Here is a 21341-nt window from a genome sequence, read left to right on the forward strand (position 1 = left end):
TTAATCAACCAAATAAGTTCCAAAGATCTCATGGGGAAAGTTGCATGTGACTCTGGATTATTCCTTGGCACTATACCTTCTTTCTTCTGTTTCTATGTTACCTGAACTGGCCCAGGGTTGATGTGAAAATCTACAATATTACTTTGTCCTGTTGCCACCCAGAACAAATGGCCTCTTATGAGTAAGTTCTCCCATGTAAACTAATTAACCTTAATAAAAGCTATTTATAACAAAGTTGTCATCAGTGCCTCTTTCTTTGGTATCTCATTCTCTTGGAGGGTATGTCACTGCAATTACCATAATTAGAGCAAAACAAATTTCATCTCCTAACATTTGGTACAGTTGACAGAATACTAACTTGGGCTTGGGAAGTAAGGCTTCCACAGAAGGAATCCTGGCCATTCTCATTCTCATTCTAGCAGATATGCAAAAGGAAAATCCCAGCTTGGTTACCTACATTGGATATAGTTGGGGTGGCCTAAACCATACCAGTATAGGGATGTTTGGTAAATGCATACTGACTTGTGCCTTATTGGGCCTTCAGAGTAATTTCAAATGCTGGTTGTTTATATTGCTTAGGAGAGATTTATAACCTAGGCAAAGATAAAGAGAGACTTACAAATGGCAACTGCCCTCTGTATCACAGGACAAAAAAAATTTCCTCCCCCTGAAGTCATCCTCACTCCTTTTCTGACTGCATACATCAGAGGAACAGGGAGCAGAGGAAAATCTCAGTAAGGAAAAACTGTCTGGAATATGCTTGATAAAGGAATTATCAGATTAGAATATGCAAGAAACAAGACTGGTAACATTTTAAAAAGTTATTAATTTCTCAGGCAGTATGTATTTGTACATGTGTGACAAATAACATGATCTCTAGAAATACCTAGTAAGGCAAGCAAGGAGAAATAATTTAATAATGGGGAAAAATTCTGCTGGCAAATCCTTCTTTGTCTTGTTAACTAATGGGAAACTCTACAAATCTTGATTTTTTTTCTCTACTTTTACATTCCCAAACTGTGTTCAGGTTCTGGATTGTATGACAGGTAAAAAAAAAGGCGGGGAGAAGGGAGAAACTTTTATTTTTACACCTATACTGTAGTTTGAATATTTTTACAAAAGTTGAAAATAAATGCTAGCAATTAATTGGATTAATATTCTTTTAGATTTTGTTTTAAGGAAATCAAGATGGCAATCTAGAATGATAGATTTATTGTTTTCATCTAGAGAAGATTACCTTACTGATTATAGAAAGATAGGTTTGGGATCCAAGCCACTGAAATTTCAGGGAAAAAAAAAATTAAACCTGGCACTAAATTGCCTGCCTATATTATTAACTCTTTCCTGGTTCATGAAAAGAGAAACCTATTTAAGAGAAAAGGAGGGGAAAGCCCAAGCCTTCCTAAAACTGCCAGATGAGCTATAATAGTCTAAGAAAAAATCCTGCCGATTAGGTCCAATACTGAACGATGAGATTCAGTAAGGACTGGAAAATTTTTTTAAAAAGGGAAATGGGAGGGAAGAGGAATTGGTAATTACTGTGTGAAGAAAAAATACAAAGAAAAGAACTTGAAGATTTTCCTTTATCAAAAAACTGAAATCATCTGTCTGAGAAAGGCCATCAGTTCTGTGAAAAGACCTTCTATGGTTTATGGAATTCCTAAACAATGAAATTGGGTTATTGATAATTTACAAGGTTGTTTACAATACATAACTGATTTCTAATGACTGTCTTTACAAAAGAATGAATTTGAACTTCAGAAGAAAAACAAGCTAAAGATGTTAAGTGAAGTGTGTGTTGTTTGAGAGAGAGAGAGAGAGAGAGAGAGAGAGAGAGAGAGATTGATTCTGAGTAAATCCTGGCAAACTTTTACTGCTTACTGTAACTCCATGAAAGTAAAAATAACTATTTACCTGGCCTTAAGCTATGATTAATTAAAGTTGCATTTGAGGTAAAAGCTCTTGGGACTGTAACTGATAGTAGTTTTGAATTAAGGTATAGTTCTCTGGCAAATCAAATTAGTAATCCTTCAATAGAAAGATATGCCATAAGCTAATTAGAGGGAATGTAATCTTGAACTTTTATAGGTAGAGATCTGGGCTAAAAAGAGGATGACCTTAGCATACCAAAGGTTCAGTTTCCCAGCAGTGTAATTTACATTCAAACAGGACTGGTTATAAGACTGAGTTGTTACTGTCAATTCTGTCTTTTTTTTGGTCAGAGTTAAAAATCCTTTATCTTGCAACATGTGTGGAGTCATTCTGTGCCCGAAGGACCAGATAATACTGCTTTAATTATGTTTGGTTTTTTCTTTTATATTAAATTTCTATAATCAGAACAAATGGTAGGTAGATGATATGAACACAACACAATTATATAAGATCTAATTGCTTTTAACTTCAATGTGATAATCAGCCGGTATATTCCCAAACATTTAAATAAATTAGTTACTTGGATTTGTCATCAATCTACTAATACTTACATAATCATGTTTAAGATTTAAGTCCCTGAAATATTTCAATCTTTCTGAATGCTATGGAAATAACTAGGAAAAAATTTCAATCTATTAATTTATGAGATTAAAGTCAGAAACCTCTTTTAAGGACAAGAATTTCAGTACCAGCAGTCATCACAGTGAAGAGTAATATTGGCATAATATCCATTCCATTTAAATGTATGTAATAGCTGAACATGTTTTACCACAGGTTACTAATTTAATATCCAGTTCTGTATACAACTCAAAATTAAGTGCATGTCTACGTTTAGTCCCAAGTCTTTTGTTACAAATGGAGTAAAGTCATGCTCATCCTCAATAGCATCTGATCCTCCTAAAACAACTAAAAAGAAAACTTTTTAAGAAAATAAAATTAGACAATTACATGTCAAATGTAAATGATCCTAATAGGGTATGTTAAAAATGTAAATTCTCTTGTTTGAAGTGAACTATGGGTTTCTAATTGAATGTTCTTATAGCTCTGTTGTTAATAAGATTGGAACCACAAGATCTGAATCAGTCTTTATCACATGAACCAGAGACTCTAACAAAATTTTGAGATCTGTTTTGTAAAGGATTTGGGCAGAAACTTTTAAGGAGTGTCTACAAGTAACTTAGAACGAGAGAAGAAAATCTACTAAAGAATTATCCCCAAATACAAGAAATTTTCAAGACTGCCAAGAAAAAATGTTTCAGAGACAACTTGCAAGGGACTTTTGAGATCCAAAAAGAAATGAGTTGATTAAATAGATATTTCAAGTCAGTTAAATATAAAGACTTGTTTTTAGTTAATGTTGATAGTCCCATGGTCATTATTAAACTTCCTTTAGTTTTTGCTTCACTGTATTTGTATACTGAATTTTCTCAGTTATCTTGATGTCATGAAAATCTCCCCTTTAAAATTAGTCCAAGATTTTAGACATTTTAGTTATTGTACAATGAGTGATCATTTTTCTTATTCTTACATTAACTGATCAGGGAAAATTGTGGCAAGTCTCCCCTTAACAAGAGTAAATTGAGAAAAATCAAATGATTCAGAATCATCCACTTTGCAAATGATTCTGATACCATTCTGAATCAACCTCATTGGGTTGTAGAATTGCTCAAATCTTTGTCTCTGAATTTAGTTCAGAAATTCAGCTAGTTTGGGATAAGTTAAATTTAGATATCTAGTTTTCCCATTAATCACCAAATGGTTATTGTTTCTTCTTTTTAATGCCCTTAGGGGTAAAATTAAAGAAAATTGAGATTATTTTCTTACTGGTATATTTGTATGGCTACATGTCTTTGTATTGTATTGTTGCTTCGAATTATACTTGTATTCATTGGTAGAAAACTCTACTTCTTCCATGTTAACAAAACCACTACTGCTTAAGAACTTTGCATAAGATATTATCAGAAAGATTGTATGAGCAGGTCATAAGGGGGAGTGTACAAGAATAGCCAGAGTAGGTATATGATTTATGACTTTCCAGAGAAGAACTTAAACTACCTTGAATAAATGTAATCAACAAAAGAAGTTCCAACTATGCAATAGGAAAACTTGCATGTGGCCTGGGGCACTTTCTTTGTTCTGTTTCTGAAAGATACTTGGCCTAGACCTGGGTTGGTGTGAAGATCTATGATATTGCTTTAGACTACAGCCACCCACGGTGAATGACCTCTGTTGAGTATGAGTAAACTCATACTCCCAATTAACCACCTTTAAAAAAACCAATAAATAACTAAATTGGTATAACCGCCTCTTTCTTGGAGAGAATGTCACCATGCAATTACAATTCTGCTCCCTTACAGAAGAAGCAGAGCCAAAAAACCTGCTAAAACTTATTTTTTTTCCAAGGAGGAAAATGAAAAGAGACAGGGAAGGTGGAGAAAGGAAGAACAGAGCATGACTGATATGAAACTGCAACTTTAACATGAATAAGTGACCTAGATTTGGAGAAAAGGAAGGAAAGCAACACAATTTAGAAAAACATTTTCTGTGTAAGAATTAATTATTCTAGTAAACAATATTTATAAAAAGTAAATTCACTTACCTGCGCTGCAGTTCCTCTTCCTCTTCAAAAACCCCAAAGGGCTTTAGGGTTTCAATTAGTTTCTGTGTGAGTATGCAGTCTGTCTCTTTGGGGGCCGCTAAACTGATGGGAGAGGTAATGCCATAATGCTTCTGTGGCGGTTGTGTTTGTTGTGATCCCTGGGTTGTAACTGGACTAATAAATGTAATTAGATAAAATTACTGCAAAAAATTTCTACTCTTTTGTAACAAACATGCATGACTAGAGAATGTTTTGTGTAATCCAAAATCAAGTTAAGAGAGTTGATTCTTACTAGTATTATAAAAAGTATTTCTAATTTACCTGATAACAAAAATATAAGAAAACAAGTGATCAAAGACAAAATAAGAAAAATCCTATTTCCTCCCAATTTGAAGTTTTAAAATAATGAACCAAATGTTACAAGGAAGAAAAAAAGGAAAGCTAATAAAAAACTCCTAAGTTTGAGAAATATTTTAAAAGCTAAAATATACTCTAGATGAATCCTTTGGTCCTGAGAAATTTTTTGCCAACTATCCTTGAAATTCTCTCAGTTGTTATAGAATACTGCTTCTTTCACTTAAATCAAGAACTCTAAAAAGTCAAAATGTGTTCCCTTTACATTATGTCATTTTTACCCAGATAACAAAAGATTCCCAGGATACTGCTCAGGATCTAAATTGTGTGGGGGAAAAATAGCTAAAATAAAAACAAAAACAATGATAATAATAAAGAAAAAAAACTATAATCCTCAGTAATAAAGAGTCATAATCTGTATTACTAGAAAGAATATTCACATATATAACATCACAATTCCAATGGCAATTCTCTTTAACCTTCCAAATTTCCGGCTTAAAATATGACCCCAAAAGTGGTGAGCCCTTCAAAGAAATCCTTGGGAAATAATACATATTGACCAATACTTTACCTCAGAGCATTTTTTGAACTTCTCTTTTGGAAATGACTTCAGAATTTATAGACCATTCTTTTGAATGTCTTTAATTGTAAACAGAATTGGATTTATTTGTAAACAATCAAACATCACTTAGGACTAAGTTGAGTGAATTGAGTTGGTCAACAGTGGTTTCTTTGATAAATATTTTTTTAATGGAAAATATACTATGATGCAAAAATTTATCACAGTGAAGATAATCCTTGATTAACAGAGCTCACACCCTTTTTTCAAGATGCAGTCTTTCAAGAGCTATGAGAATAATATCTACAAATAAAAGCACTACTGACTATATGACTTTTGGTATTAATCCAGCACATTATTAATATAATTTCAGAGATTATATTAACAATTATGAATATACATGTATAATAAACAGTAAAAGTTAATAATTAAGTTATTAACACTTCCCAAGGTACATCCAGTATCTTGAGGTTTTGAAACTTATTTTTGTATACTTTGAGACTTTGTTTCAGTTTATAGTAGAAAGACCAAGTTCCACCATGTTCCGTCTGTTTTGCTCAGAAAATCTAAATCTTCAACTTTTTTCTTCACCTCAAAAATCTCATCTCCAGTAACTCTCCTCATTTAAATTGCCTTTCAGAATGAACTTTTTTTATATATCTAAATAGAACTTTGACAATAATTCTTATATTTAGGTATCTATTTACCTATATTTTATATTTGAATGAACCAAAATAACTAGCCTTTTCAAAGTATCCACTGGTCTTTGTATATTTAAAAACATATTCTACCACTTCTGAATTTTAAATTTTATATTCAAGGTGGAGGGAGAAAGCAGTAATTAACTGAAAGAAATTCAACAATTCAAAAAGGCAGGTTAACTTCCCACAACATCTGTTATTGTTTCTTTAATGTCTTCAGGGAGAAAAAAAATTAAGCTGATAAAATTACTGTCGGTTATCCACATTACCTTTAAAGTTGCTACTTCAAATTAAAACATGTTGTAGTATGTCTTAGGCTATGATCAATCAAGTCTTTCTAGCTTCCATAATGAAGATATTAATAATCTGGTACACTGAAAAAACAGAGCTTGACTTTATTATTACTATTTGATTCATATTTGTGATTTCACCATGTAAGGAAACTCTCTTCAATGCACAGTTTAACAGTTTATTAAAAGTCAGAGAGCTGCCTGGGGCAATGAGAAGTGCCTTTGAGAGGCCTCCCTCCAAATTCTCCCCTCCTCCCCATAATAGTATAAATTATCTTGTTCTTCTATTTTTTGTTAAGATCACAACTTAAAGGACATATAGAAAACTGAGGCAAGACTGCAGAACACTACCAGACACAAGCAAGATCTGAGTTCCGATCCTTGACTCCAAAGTGAGCACTACATCATACTGCCCTTGATTGGTCTTACGCTTATTGAAGAACTGTTCGTTTTTAATCTTTGTATAGCTAATGCCAGGCATATTACATGGAACTAAAGGCATTTAATAAATGCTGACACTGGTCTCCTTTGAAGTTATTTTTCACTAGCTGTTCTCCATACCTTGAATGCTCTCCCTTCTCATCTCCATCTTCTGGCTTCCTTTAAGTCCCTAAAATCCCCTCTTCTACAGCAGTGGTTTCAAATTTAAAAAAAAAGAAAAAAAAAAAAGAAATAGTGACCACTAAACTATACTTAAGGATTTTTGCAAGCCATGTTTATAATCTTAAGACATAATATTATCTATGTTTTATTGTATTTTTGTCAAATGTTTCCCAATTATGTTTTATTCTGGTATGGGCTTCAATGAGAAGAATGTGTATTTGATACCACTGAAGTCTTTCCCAATCCCTGTTAATTTATTTCCAATTAATCCTGTCTATAGCTTATCTGTACATAGTAGTCTGCATATTGTCGTTCCCATTAGATTGTAAGCTCCTGGAGAGCAGGAACTATCATTTACCTTTCTCTGCATCACAAAATAAGGTCTAGCATAGTGCCAGGCACACAGAAGGTATTCAATACTAACTTGACTAACTTGCCCATAGGCATGATATACACCGGATTTTTTTTTTTTATCATAATTATATGTAAAGGCTGTTTTCAACATTCATTTTTGTAAGGATTCTGAGTTCCAAATTTTTTTCTTCTTCCTTATCTCCCCTACCCCTTCTTGCCAAAACTGCAATCAATCTGATATACGTTATACATGTACAATCATTGTAAGCATTATTTCCATATTAGTCATGTTGTGAAAAAAAAAGCAGGACAAGAGGGAAAAATCACAAGAAAGAAAAAAACAAAAAACTCTAAACAGTATGCTTCTATACAATTCAGACTCCATAGTTTTTCTTCTGGATGAGGATGGCACTTTCCATCGGCACTCTATTGGAATTGTTTTGGATCACTGTATTGCCAAGGAGAATTAAATTATTATAGTTGATCACTGCACAATTACATTGTTCTCCTGGTTCTACTCACTTCACTCAGCATCTGTTCAATACAGTAGGATTTCTTAACTCTAAAAATAGTCCTCTATCCAATGTCAGCCTGCCTCTCAACTACAAATAGATTTAGAACAAGAGACACTAGAGGACATCTAATCCGAGTCCTACATTTAAATAAAGACAACTGAGGCCTAGAGAGGGTAAATAATTTGCCCAAAGTCACAGACATAAATGGCAAATCAGGACTTGAATCCAGGTTATGTATTTTATCAATATATACAATTCTCACCACATAGAATACTATCACATGCTTAAATGGATCAGTAGACTGTGTTGAAAAAATGGATGGTATAATTTCTATAGTTCCAACTCCTCAAGAATTGGGTAAACTAGCAAAATGAAAAACATCCATTCTATTCTTGGGGAGGCAATGTTTTTTTTTTAAATATTTGTATAGTTTGCTAATATAGCAAAAACTACCATTACAAAGGAGCAAACATTTAAAAACTTAATACAAATGAGCAACTATCTATTGTTGCTGAGTCATTTCAATTTTGTCTGACTCTTCATAATCCCATTTGGAGTTTGCAATTTTCTTCTCTAGCTCAGTTATTTAAAAAAAAGGAAAAAAAGATAAACAAGATTAAATGACTAGGGTCATTCAGCTAATATATGTGTCTGGCGGAATTTAAACTCGTGAAGCTCAAGTCTCTGGATTCCAAGCCCAGTGCTCTCTATCCACTGTACTACTTAGCTGCCTACAAGTAAGATAGGGGCAATGAGACATGTACAAGCCCCCAAAAACATAAAACTGGTAAATGTGAGGACAAAGTAAAAAGGAAAAGAGAATCTGTCAGCTTCAAAAACACAAAAGAAACTGTAGACTTACATAACAATAATTTTTTCAAGGAAACAATCAAAAGGCATGGGACATGACAAACACCCATCATCATCACAATATGGAATAAACTTTTAAGAGAAAGAAAGCCACTCATTAATGAATTTTCCGGAATGAGCTTCTAAGTATAATCAATCTACTGGTGTTAGCACAGAGATCAAAATATTAAATCAAAAAAATAAAAAATGAGAAACTGCATATACACTTAAAAAGTTTCAATTTAAATGAGCTGATGACACCAAAAAGAAATGAAATAATCAACTTCCTCTAATGAGGCAGAAACATTTTGATGTCATTGGAAACTAAGAAATACTATAGCCAAAGTAGACATTGTTTTTAAATAAGCTGTAAAATTTCAGAGGATGGAGTAAGATTATAAGCAATACTGTCCCATAAAACACTAAGAAACAGAAAGATAAAACAGCTTAAAGAAATTGAGAAATATAACAAGGTCATCCAAAAATCAGCTAAGAGTAAATTCAGAATGAGGAAAATTAAAAAATGAACCAACAAAAAAATTTATCACGTCTTTCCCCCCTCCTCCCCAACAATGATAGTGAAACCAACACACCAGAATGCTAATAACATAGGCCAGAGATGTACAATTTAAAAGAAATAGGCATGGCAATGAAGAAACCAAAGATGAAAAGAAAAAAAAAAGAAGTTGGACTAAACACATACACAAAATAGAATGTAATAAAATGTCATTTAAATAGGAGTTATGGAAAGGGGCGCATATTTTGAAGGGAGGTATATTTGAAGGGAGAAGAAAATAAGGAAAAAGTTTCATGAAGCCGCTATTACTGCTGGGAAGGATTTCAACATAAAAATATAGGGGCAAAGTAAAGAAAAGCAATGAAGATTCATTAATACAGGAGAGAAGACTGGGAAATAGTGGTATTGTTTGGTTTAAATGTATGACGGTACAAGGGAACATTAGAAGATAAAAGGCTAAAAAGGCAAGCTACAAAACTAAAAAAGCCTGCTGGATAACAGAGCATCTTGATTTCTAGATTGAGTTATTGGAATCTTTTCTTATAGGGGCTGAATGAATTAATTATTCCATACACAATTGTCATTAAAAGTTTTTAGCCTAAAATATCCTTTGAACCTAAGACTTCATTACTACTAGGTTTATAGCTCAAGGAAACCACAGTCTCCAAAATATCTATGGTTGCACTTTTTTGTGATAGGAGTTGGAAACAAAGTAGATTCCCTTCATTTGGGGAATGAGTAAATAAATTGTGGTACACAAATGTAATAGAATATTATTCTAAGAAATGATGTATGTGACACATATTGAGACATACAGTAAGATTTACATGAACTGAAACACAACAGAGACACAAAAAAGAGTACTACAATGTAAATGTATAAAATGCCATAAAAGTAATAACAAAATTATAAAGATCAAACAGGACTCAGAATGTAGAGATAGAGGAAGACACTCTCAGTCCATCCCTCTGTGGAAGTGGATCAGTCACAGGTACATGTTTTCAAGACTTTTTCAATTTATGTATCAGTTGTGTTGACTTTAGGGGTAGTTATATGCTCCCGTCAATCATCCGGTAGAAAAGAAGCCATAGGAGTTGAGATCACCAAACAAGATAATAGAGAAAAAAAGAGGACCCAGTAGAGAGCCTTAGGAGACTTTTGTGATTAGGGAGTATAACCTAGATGTCTATCCAACCAGAGACTAAGAAGAAGTAATCAAAAGAATTGGAGAACTAGGAGAAAGCACTCTCGTGAAAACCTAGAGGAAAGAGTATTCAGAAAAGGGTGATCAACAGTGACAAAGATATCTTAAGAGCCATGTGACCCAAACTATACACGAGTAGGAATGCCCTTTAAAAATTTCCTGGCTTCTTGAGATAGCCAGTTCCATTACTTGATGAGTCCGTTTCCTTAAATAAAGCCTAAACTTTCTCTCCAGTTATTGATTCTAGTTCTGCTCTCTCTTGGTTCAAGTAGAGCAAGTAATCCTTTTTCCACATAAGAGCCTTGCTTAGCATTACCATTATCTTACCATTCTATACAACAGAATAATGATAATAAATCAAAATTAACAGCCAGATCAATCCAAAGGTATATTTCTATGAGCTTGATCATGGTATTTAAAGACTTCAAAAACATTTAAGGTCACTAAATTATAACATTGGATAAGTAAATCTCTCTTGAGTGTCCTCATTTATTCAATAAAGAAAAATGTGAATGTTGATTAATTTTAAAATATTCTACAACCTTAAAATTAGATCTCTGGTAAAATATAGACATAGATTGAAACATTGTACTTATAACAGGCCCCATTAGGTTCTATATTAATATCCGGATTTTATTTTTAAAGGCCTATATTTAATATCTATATCTACACTTGCTAAGGTCAAGAATTAAATTGTATACAAGATGCAAACTGATATTATTGATAATGAGGCAGTATGGTATTGTGGACAAAGAGCCAGACACAAAATCAAGCCAGATGAATTCAAGTCCTGTATAACCTCAGAGAAGGCATTTAAACTATCAATACCCTAAACTTTCTAAATTATAAAATTATTGCTTATTTGCACTGTATAGGAAGTTTTAAACTTTTTTTTATCTGGGAGATTAAGACCTGTTCATATTATAACAGATCAGGACCTATTACTTCATTAATATAGAGAAATTCCACTGTTTGCCACTTTGGACATATAACTATTATAGAATTTTTTAAAAATTCTATTCCCAAAATATAAGCCTACTTAAAAAAGAATTCTATGCTTCCATGTTACTTTCCATATCTTAAAAAGATTTTTTCTTTTCAACTTTGACAAAGCTGAACTAAACATTTTGGTTTTTTGAAGTCTTAACTCAACCCCAGTTAGCTATAAAGGATGTAAACAAGTTAACACAGAACCACTCTTCTAAAAGTACATAAAATAAGGAGGCTTGTGCTGTTCTTAAATTAACATGTCTAAATGGAATTACATATATATATGTATATATATAATACACACATACACATAATACCTATCAGTCCTATCAAAAATAATGCAACTTTCTCTTTCATGCAAAATTTAGCTAATATTTAAGATCTGAGTTTTCCTGATATTTTAGAGTCAAGCAACCACATATTCATAGATAATTTACACTAAGGAATGCTTTAACTCAAGTCTTGTACATAATGTGCTTTTCGGTGCTAGATAAATATTCAAAAGACCGTTATTACTCTTACTTTATATTCTGTAGAGAGAAATGAGAATTGTGTGTAAATGCACATTCCTCTCTTCCTCCCTTCCTCGCTTCCCCCAATTATCAATCAGCTAAGTTATCAGGCCATCTCAGCTCTATTTAAATGCCTCATTCAATCAATTCTTATTAAGTATCTATTAAGATGCAGGTTATGTGCTAGAGATACAAAGACAAAAGTGAAAGTGCCCATTTCTCTTACAATTTAGCCAGGGAAAACATAGTTATCCCTTCCAAATTTCGAGGTTTAGTGGTGCAGTGCCCCTAACAACATGAAAAATCTATGTGAAATTTTTTGGCCCTCTCTTTATAACAGAGAACTCTGAATGTTTTTTTACATTCATATATTATACATTATACATTTACATTCATATTAGACATTACATACAGAGTAAACTCTGAATGTTTACAGTACCTTACTGTAAAATTTGAATATACTTATGGTATTAAAAGATAAAATGTTGATATCATACAATAATGATACATATATATATATATATAAGTTTGTGTCATCTGCTGGTCTTTGTATGTCATCTGAGGGCTCAACAAAACTCCCCAATCAGCAAAATATTGAAACAGCAATAAGGAGAGTCACAATGGGAAAGGATTAACTATATAATAAATATTAAAAATAAATGTAAGTCATTTAGGAGAGGAAGGAGAAGATACTAGTGATTGTAATGTGGAAACTATCACAGATTCTCCAAAGCTATTCCAGGCAAAGTATAGGTTCTTACCAAACTAAAGTTCAAAGTACAGGTCTTACCAAACTAAAAATGAACTATGAATCTAGACAGCAACCAAGACCAAGTATGCTTATCAAAAGAAGGTTGCTTACCAATATATTTAGCGCCAAAGCAACTCTTCATGAGTCTCAATTTCCATTTAGTGGAAGGATTATACATTTTGATACTACATACAGCAAAATAATAAAACATTCCCGTCTATACTTCCTAAGAGACAGTGGTTTAAATAGATAGGCAATAGAAGGCAGACACATCAAAAGATAAAATAAGCAATTTTGTTCATGAGAAATAAAAAGCATAGGTCAATCTTTCTAATTCTGATCTAAAAAATTTTAAATATCTGCTATTCTTAGACATTTACACACACATACAAAAAAGTAGAATTCTCTTTTCCCTATGCTCCATACAAAAAGCTACTATATGACATGGAAGGCAAAAGAAACCCAATATGAAACACAAGTATTTCTTTTTTTTTTAAGCACCTGAATTCTTATTACTTTTTAATTATTTTCAAGGCAAAAACAAGAAAAAAGGGAAACAATACATTCCTACTAAAAGCCACAATATAATCTCTGTATTCTTAAATTAATCTCCTTTTTACACCCTAACAGCAAGATTATGTGATAATCAATTATGGTGGACTTGGCGATTCTCAATAATGCAGTAATTCAAAATAATTCTAATAGATTTGGGATGGAAAATGACATTCGCATCTAGAAAAATTATGAAGAATGAATGTAGATCACAGCATAGTATTTTCACCTTTTTTTGTTTACTTTTCCCCCTTAAGACAAATATGGAAATATGCTTAAAATGACTGCGTGTTTAACCTATAGCAGATTGTTTGCTGTCTTGGGGAAAGAGGAAGGGAGAGACGAAAAAAATTTGGAACACAAAGTTTTACATTTTTATTTTCATTTTTACAAAAATGAATTGTTGAAAACTATCTTTACCTGCAAGATTTGGTAAATATTTGGTAAAATAATTTGGTAAAATAAAATACTATACACGAAAGGAAAACATACAGACACTTCTAGGGCTAGAACAAAAATGATAATTCAACTGATTATACTTGTACCTGAAGATTTTTTAAAGGACATTATGTAATCATTTTTTGCCTTACACAAATGGACCACCTCATCTTCTGTCACATTTTAGTTTTTTGGGTTTTTTTTTTTTTACACCTAAATCAAGAAACTCAAGTTAATAGTAATAATAATAGCTAGCTATTTATATAGCCACTTATTTGTAAGAACTGTGCTAAGAACTTTACAAATATCTCATTTGATCACATAACAACCCCATCAGATAGGTCCCCATTTTACATTTGAAAAAACTGAGGCAAGCTGAGGTTAATTAACTTGCCCACCAAGTGTTTGAGGCCAGATTAGACCAAAGGTCTTCCAGGACTCCAGGTTCAGCATTCTTATCTACTATTGAACCGCTATTTAAAGGAAATAAGGTGCACTGTTCTGGATTCTAAGTTGCTCAGGGGCCTATATATTTGCAACATTGAAAAGAATATCCACAATACTCACATCTACACTCAAAAAATCACTTATCTTTGAAGTACTGAAGTACCAATGAGAAAAATATAAGAAAATTAAAAACCCAACTTACCTACCTTTGCAAAAGCCATTTATTTATAAAACTGCCTTAAAATAATTAAAGCAAATTTTAACTGAATGGGGTTAAGTAGATAGTGCTGGATTTGAAATCAAGAGATCTAAGTTTTGACTTCTGCCAAGATTCTTACAAGTTATGTTATCAAGGGGAAAACTGATTAGACTATTAGAGTCTTAGTTTCCTCCTCCAGAAAATGAAGATACTTATTCTACCAAAAGTTATCATAAGAAAATTTTGTCAAATTTTAAAGCACCATGTAAATATGAGACTGTTATTAATAATGTTTTAACAATTAAATTAAAATAAATCATTTCTGAAAGCTGTTTTTAGATATCAGAATTTACTGAGAAAATATGTTTTTAGGAATTTGGCTAGAAAACTTTCCCTTGAGAGGTCAACAAAAAAGAATGAAAAAAATACAAAAATTTACACTTATTTGGTTTAAATTTCTTTCTGCTCCCCCACCCAAAAAACACACAAAATCATACCATAAGAGTCTTGAAAAAATTTATATGAAATATGTAGATTCACAATATTGGACAATAATATACACACATTGCAGTAGCTCATTTAAAACTTCAATTAATTCTGAAATTATCCTCTCTTCCTTCAAAAAGGAAAAAATTACCTGCCTTAATCTTAACAAAGTAGGAAAAGCATGACAAAAAGTTCAACATTCAAGACCACTCAAAAAGAAGAGACTGCAAAAGTTAACAATGATTTGACCCCCGAAGTTCAATAGAATCAATTAGCTAGAATAAAGGTCAGATCTTAGTTCTAGGATTTTTTCCATACAAATCAGTTTTTACAAAGTCATTTTTTTTTTTACATCAGTCTTATGTTTAGAAATTGCTAATGTCTAACACATAATGGACACTGAATAAATGTTTGTGGAACTAATGATAGCTCTATTTAGATTATGATTTGTGCCTCAAGTATTAGTTCATTTTATGAATTAAGAAACTAAGGTTCAGAAAGATTAAATGAATTTTCTAATTATACAGTCACAGAGCTAAAAAGTACTAGTCAGGATGTGAACTCTACTCTATTGACTATCATCAGTCTATATTGTTCACATAAAAAGCAAGTCTATATTCAATTGACTGGCTATATGGACTTCTGTATATGCTCCACATGGATTTTAAAGTCTGTAAATTTACATTTTAAATTACGTGTTCAGATCTTATCTGAAGCATTGTGTTGTCTTCTGGCTTTCCCATTTTAGGAAATAATTTGCTAAGCAACTGTCCAAAAGGCAACAAGGCTGTTTAAAGAGCCTTGAAATCAGAACAGGATGAATTTAAGTGAAGGTGCTTATTTGGCTCAGAGAAGGACAAAATAGTTCTATTCAATTATCTGTTAACTAGAAGCAATTATAAAAAAGCGCATTTTGGTTTGAAAAATTTCCTTTAAAAATTGTTAGTAAAAAGCTATCCAAAAGCAGCCTCAGAAAGTAGTGAGTTCTCTCTATTACTAAGTGTTTTTAGAGCAAAGGATTTCTCAGCAAGCAGTTTTTAGAAGATTCATGATCAGATACTAGTTTGTAGTAGGCTGGTTCAGAGGTCACTTGTCAACTCAGATTCTATGATGGAAAATAATAGCTTCCTGATCAAAAACTATAAAATAGAATTAAGCTACAGAATCAGAGAGCCAGAAGTCATTTTGGTGTTTATGCATCCAACCATTATGTTTTACAGAGCAAGAAACAGAAGATTAGAAGATTATCAGTAATAGCAGTAGCAGAGCTTGGAAACTGCCAGTCCAGTTGTCACTATATCAAGCTACAAAGATAAGATAGTCTCTAAAAAAACATAAAGCACAAATTATTACTTTATTTCTTAAGACTATCACCCTTAAATGGATATATTTTCTATCAATTAAAATGTCCATTATTAATGGGATAAACCAATTTTCTAATACAATTAATCCAATGAAACCATAGTGAAATGAAGGCACAAGAATCCATTTCAAACAATTGGGGTTTCTTTAATCACTGATGAATATAGAAATCTTGTGTGAAATTATTTTAAATCATTCTATTAAGAAAAAGTTAATACGCAGATTATGGAACATCTATAAAAAACTTTATAGAAAATCTTGTAGTATAGAAATACCTTTCAATTACAACATTGATGAAATTACATATTTTATCATATCTAATACAACATTTACTCTTTTAAATAAGCTGCTTTCTAGACTGTAAAATGTTACACAAAAAATTGCTGCTGTTATTAAATAATCTGGTAAATTAATAGTCTCAAAACTTGACCTGATGAACATATCATAATATAAATGCATTACACGACCACTAGGTGCACTACCAACAAGGAATTAATATTTTATTAAAAAGAAAAATATGGATATAAAATTTAATACTCTAAGTCATGAAACATTTGATCTGAAATTAGTGTTCCTCTTACACATCAACTTTCAAAAATTTTAAGAAATACATCTCACAATTAAGGCTTCAATCATGTTTCAATGCAGCAGGAAAAAACATAATAGTTATGTTACTGTATTTTATTCTTCAAAAAAAAATCATTAAAAACATTCTTCGAAGAGGTGCAAAGTAGAGAATATAGGCCTAAAGGGATCGATCCTGAGGTACTCAGCAGTCTCAGCCTCTAGACAGAAAGAAGTGGGCAATCTGTTCCTTTCCCTCCTTTCCCAGTGCCCCTCTTCCCCTTCTCCCCAATTATCCCAAACAAGTGAAGGAATAAAGAGCAGCACGGCTTTAGCTACCCAACTTTCCAACTTCCCCCCATCTACCCATTTGCTCATTCACGTGTAAATAACTGGCTTCAAATAAGCGTGGTGCCTTCTCTTTTGGAAGGGACAGCCCCTTTCACTGCAGATAAAAAAGTACTGGAAAAATCAAAAGGAATCTCCAGAGTTTAAAAAAACAAAAACAAAAAAAGGTGCTGAGGGGCTGGACCGGGGGCGATAAAAAACACTGGAACTCGGATGCCAAAGATTAACCATAAACTCTGGTTCAAGAGAAGGTGGAAGAGAGGAATCACAAGAATCGAAGTGCTGGTCATTGCTCGATAAAAAGGACTGGGGTGCTATTTCCTTCCAGTCACGCGACAAAATAAGGTTAAGGAAATGTAAAAGCCTAGAGCTCGGAGAGAACACAATAAAGACCCTCACCTAAAGTGTGGACAATTTCCTTCCAGGGCCAAAACTCGAGGGGTTGAGGGTTGGGGGGAGGACAAAGGGGAAGTGGGGAAACAGGTTCCTCCCTCTCCTCCCGGAAGGGGAAGGCCCCCAGCCCAATTGCTCCCCTGACCCAGCCAGGAAGGAGTTTGGGGGAGGCGGGGTGTGAGGAAGGAGAAGGGAACAAGAGAGGGATATGGTTCTTTGCAAGTCTCCCTCCCAGAAGTCGACCTCACCTTCTCTTTCCCTTCCACTTAGGCCCCTTAGGGCCTGTAGCGTGTGTGTCTTAGAAGGGGGTGGAGGGGAATGTGGGGGGAGGTTGAAAAACAGAATCGAAATGACTTACAACGGCATCGTCCCTCGCGCCGGCACCGCCCAGTCACTTCCCCCCCGCAGCCGCCGCCACAGGCACCCTGGGCATGATCTGCTGAGGGGGGTCGCCTCAGCCCTGGCTCCAACCCCACTCCCGCGCCCGCGCCCGCCGCTTTAAGCGCTTCTCCTTCTTCCCCTTCGTCCTAACATGGCGCCCGAGCGCTACCACAGCAACGTTCTAGAACCACTCACGCCCCCACGTACGCCTTGCGGGCGCCTGCGTACCAGCCACCCCTGGGGGTCGCATTGCCTCACGGGAATTGTAGTTTTCCTTCCTTATAAACCGATTGCTCTCCCTGTCCTCCCAAACCCAATCGTCTCTCCAGGCCTACTTCCGATTCTTTTTTTTTTTTTTTCTATGGAGGGTTAGATGGGACCTTAGTTTTCGGACGCCCGCCGCCTCGCTGGGCAGGAGGGAGATATTTGGATAGCTGGTTTAGGAAGAGGCGGGAGGGTGATCAAAGAGATTCGATGTAAGGTGTCCGGACTTGAGATAAACGTCCCCTGCCCCACTTGAGACCGCCGAAGTGGGCTTGGTCTATGCCGGTGCCTGGGGCTGCGTTGGCCCGTATCGCGCTGTGGCCTGAGTTGTGGCTGTTTTTTGTTCGTCGTCTCTTTATTAAATCATCTGATTTCATGGAATCTCGAAGTGTAAAGAGAGCGTTGGGACCATCCATACGCTCAAAAGAGCCTCTCCAACCTCCCCAGTGTCTGCCTGAAGTTGAGAAGCTCCCCACTCCTGGAGGGAATTCAAACCACTTTTGGACCCGTATAATTTTTAAGAAAGTTTTTCCTTCTAGGAAACCGAAATTTGTCTCTCTGCAACTATCTGATCCAAGTTTAACTGTAAGAGAAGAGATGTACTAAAAGAAATAGCTTAGCCCACCTCAAGATAGTCCTAAAAGATATTTAAAAGTAGTGTTCCTCTAACACCCCCCTATCATAAACCCAAAAAATTATTCCCTAAGTTAAAAAAAAACCTTCATTTTCTTCAAGTTTCCTTTAGTCTGAGACTTTAATCATCCTGGTTTTACCCTCTTTTGGACACTGCACAACTTGTCAATGATCTTTCTAAGATATCCTTCATTCGTCTCCCTCAACTAAACACAGTTCTGTAATTCAATTAATGTAAATAATTAATATAACTCCAACCAAGCTCTTATTTTTCTAGTGCTAGACTCTGCCTTTCTTGAAGTCCTGTAGTGATGAGAAATTCATTAGCCCCAAGGCAGCCCATTCCATTTTTGAGTAGTTCAGTATGAGAAATTGTAAAGGCTGGAACTAATCCAATCCTGTTACTTTCTTGGAAGAGAAAGGTGAGGTCAGAAAAACTAGTTTAATAACTAAGTTGAGACTGAAACCTACTTCCTGACTCTCCCACCACTTCTTTAAAATGCCCAACACAATTGTTATTACATTGAAATTTGCCTTCATAAATTCTACTTATTGTTCTTTATTCTATCTGGTATCAAAAAACAACTGATCAAATTCCTCTTCCACATAACAATTCATCAAATACTATATGGCAGCTGTTGTGGCCTCATAAAGCTGTTTTAAGACTTCAGTTTGATGTTACGACACTGCATCTGATGTTAGGACACTGCATCTCAAATTGGAAATGAAAAAAAAAAAATTCGTACCATCAAGCTGATTTTCCTATAATCAGTAAATTTTATGCTTATTCTTAAAGTGTCACTTAACTGTGGCTATATGATTGAGCATTGTATTTGAAGTCATACAATCTTAAGTGTAAAACCCAGCTCTTCCACTAACAGTCTTTATGCCCTTGGGCTCATTTAATCTTAATAAGACGTAGTTTCCTTATCTATGAACTAGGTTATTGAATTAATTGAATTATTAATCACTGAATTATCAATTAATTGAATATTATTAATGAACTCTAAAATAGCAGTCAGCTCTAAAATTATGATTCTATGAGTTATCATGAAGATGGTTTGTGGATCTTAGGATCTTGCACATCATTTCTAATGGTTATCTAGTCAAGTTGCCCAAAGACTTTTTAACTCCTAAATTTACCCATTCTCCTTCTGAACAATTCTGTTAGGAAGTTTTCTCCTAAAGCAATCCAAAATCTACCTCTCTGAAACTGAATTACTACCAATTCTGTCTTCTGGAGAGGAGGAAAAAAAAAGTATGTGGCAATTCAATTTAACAAGCATTTATTAAGCAGCTAGCGTGCCAAAGACACTTATGTTAGACCCTGGATCTAAAAAGACAAGTTAATTTCATTGAGCTTATATTCTATTGAGGCTAGGAATGGGTAGTATATCCATACTAATTAGCATTATAAAAGAGAGGAAAGTAAAAGATTCAGATAAGAGTTTGAGATTAAAAAAGGATGGGATAATGTTAAATAGAGGAAGGTGGTAGTATCTTAACACATTGTAGGCATTTAGTAGCTGAGATGAGCCTGTGACCAAATACTTCACTCAAATTTATGGTCATCTTTCAGAAATTACTTTTCGAGTAGTAGGAAGAATGGGAGTCAGTTTGTAAGAGTTTGAGGAGCAAGTAGGTTGTGAAGACATACAGGCAATGAGTATAGACTTCTTTTTTTAAGATTATCAGGATATGGCATATTTATGTGGAGGTTTTTTGATGAGGAAAGACTTAAGTATGTTTGTAAATTGCTATAAGAAACCCATACAGAGAAAGATAGTGATAAATGAGGCAAGCTTTCAAAGAAGATACCAAAGAATAGGAGAAAGTGAATAGAGGATGAATTAAGATTAAAAGAGGTTTTGAATTGGAGATAAGAAAGATCATAACTATTGGTTTTGATATATTTGATAAAGTATATATACACATATATACATATGTAAGGAGAACCATCTCATGTGAGAAATATTCCTTTCTTCTTGTTGGGCATAGAGGGTATGATCTGTATTCCAACTCTATGCACTAGACTCTATCAGGGGGAATAAAGTGGACAGCAAAGAGAACCCCAAAGCAACAAACAGTGTAGTGGGCAGTGGTAGAGGCCCTAATGGCATCAAGCAATAGTAGTGCTGATCCCATCTGACTTGATAAGTCTCCCTGAGAAGGAAAGCAAGGATAGGAAAGGAAGAGGGGAAAATCATTATTCTTAGCAAACAGGCAGCTATAGTCTCTCCTATATTATTCTGGATAGCTTGCACATAGTTTAGCCCTTCCCCTCATCCACATATTGTTAATGGCAGGAATAGTAGCCATTCTTACTCAGAAGCTCTGCCCTAGCTTTTGGTACATAATAGTTGAATAGTTTGGAAGAGGAAGGCTTGGGGTGACAGCATCTTTTTGCCTCCATCCCTATTGGACCTGCAATATCTCTGTATTGTCATTGCCATAGCCATGAGTTTCCTGGATTCCTTAATACCTTCTCAGTAGGCATGCTTCCCTTCCTGACTTCATTCCTTCCTGAAAAGCCTTTTTTTCTTC

The 21341-nt window shown here is 34.1% G+C and overlaps 1 protein-coding gene across 9 annotated transcripts in view; it reads right to left on the bottom strand.

Moving 5' to 3' along the window:
- PAPOLA (poly(A) polymerase alpha) overlaps positions 1-17994 on the bottom strand; it is a 73519-nt gene extending 55525 nt beyond the window's left edge. For all 9 annotated transcript variants that reach the window (XR_007950754.1, XR_007950753.1, XM_051978424.1 and 6 more), the window contains exons 1-2: positions 17878-17994; positions 4532-4705 (exon numbers count right to left, since the gene is read on the bottom strand). Coding sequence is in view for 7 of the 9 variants with exons in the window: in XM_051978424.1 (XP_051834384.1) it covers positions 4532-4705; positions 17878-17885 (182 nt within the window). In the remaining 2 variants the exon portion in view is untranslated. The remainder of the gene's footprint in view (positions 1-4531; positions 4706-17877) is intronic.
- Positions 17995-21341: the final 3347 nt, after the last annotated feature.

This window comes from Antechinus flavipes, chromosome 2 (assembly GCF_016432865.1).
Source record: "Antechinus flavipes isolate AdamAnt ecotype Samford, QLD, Australia chromosome 2, AdamAnt_v2, whole genome shotgun sequence".
NCBI lineage: Eukaryota > Metazoa > Chordata > Mammalia > Dasyuromorphia > Dasyuridae > Antechinus > Antechinus flavipes.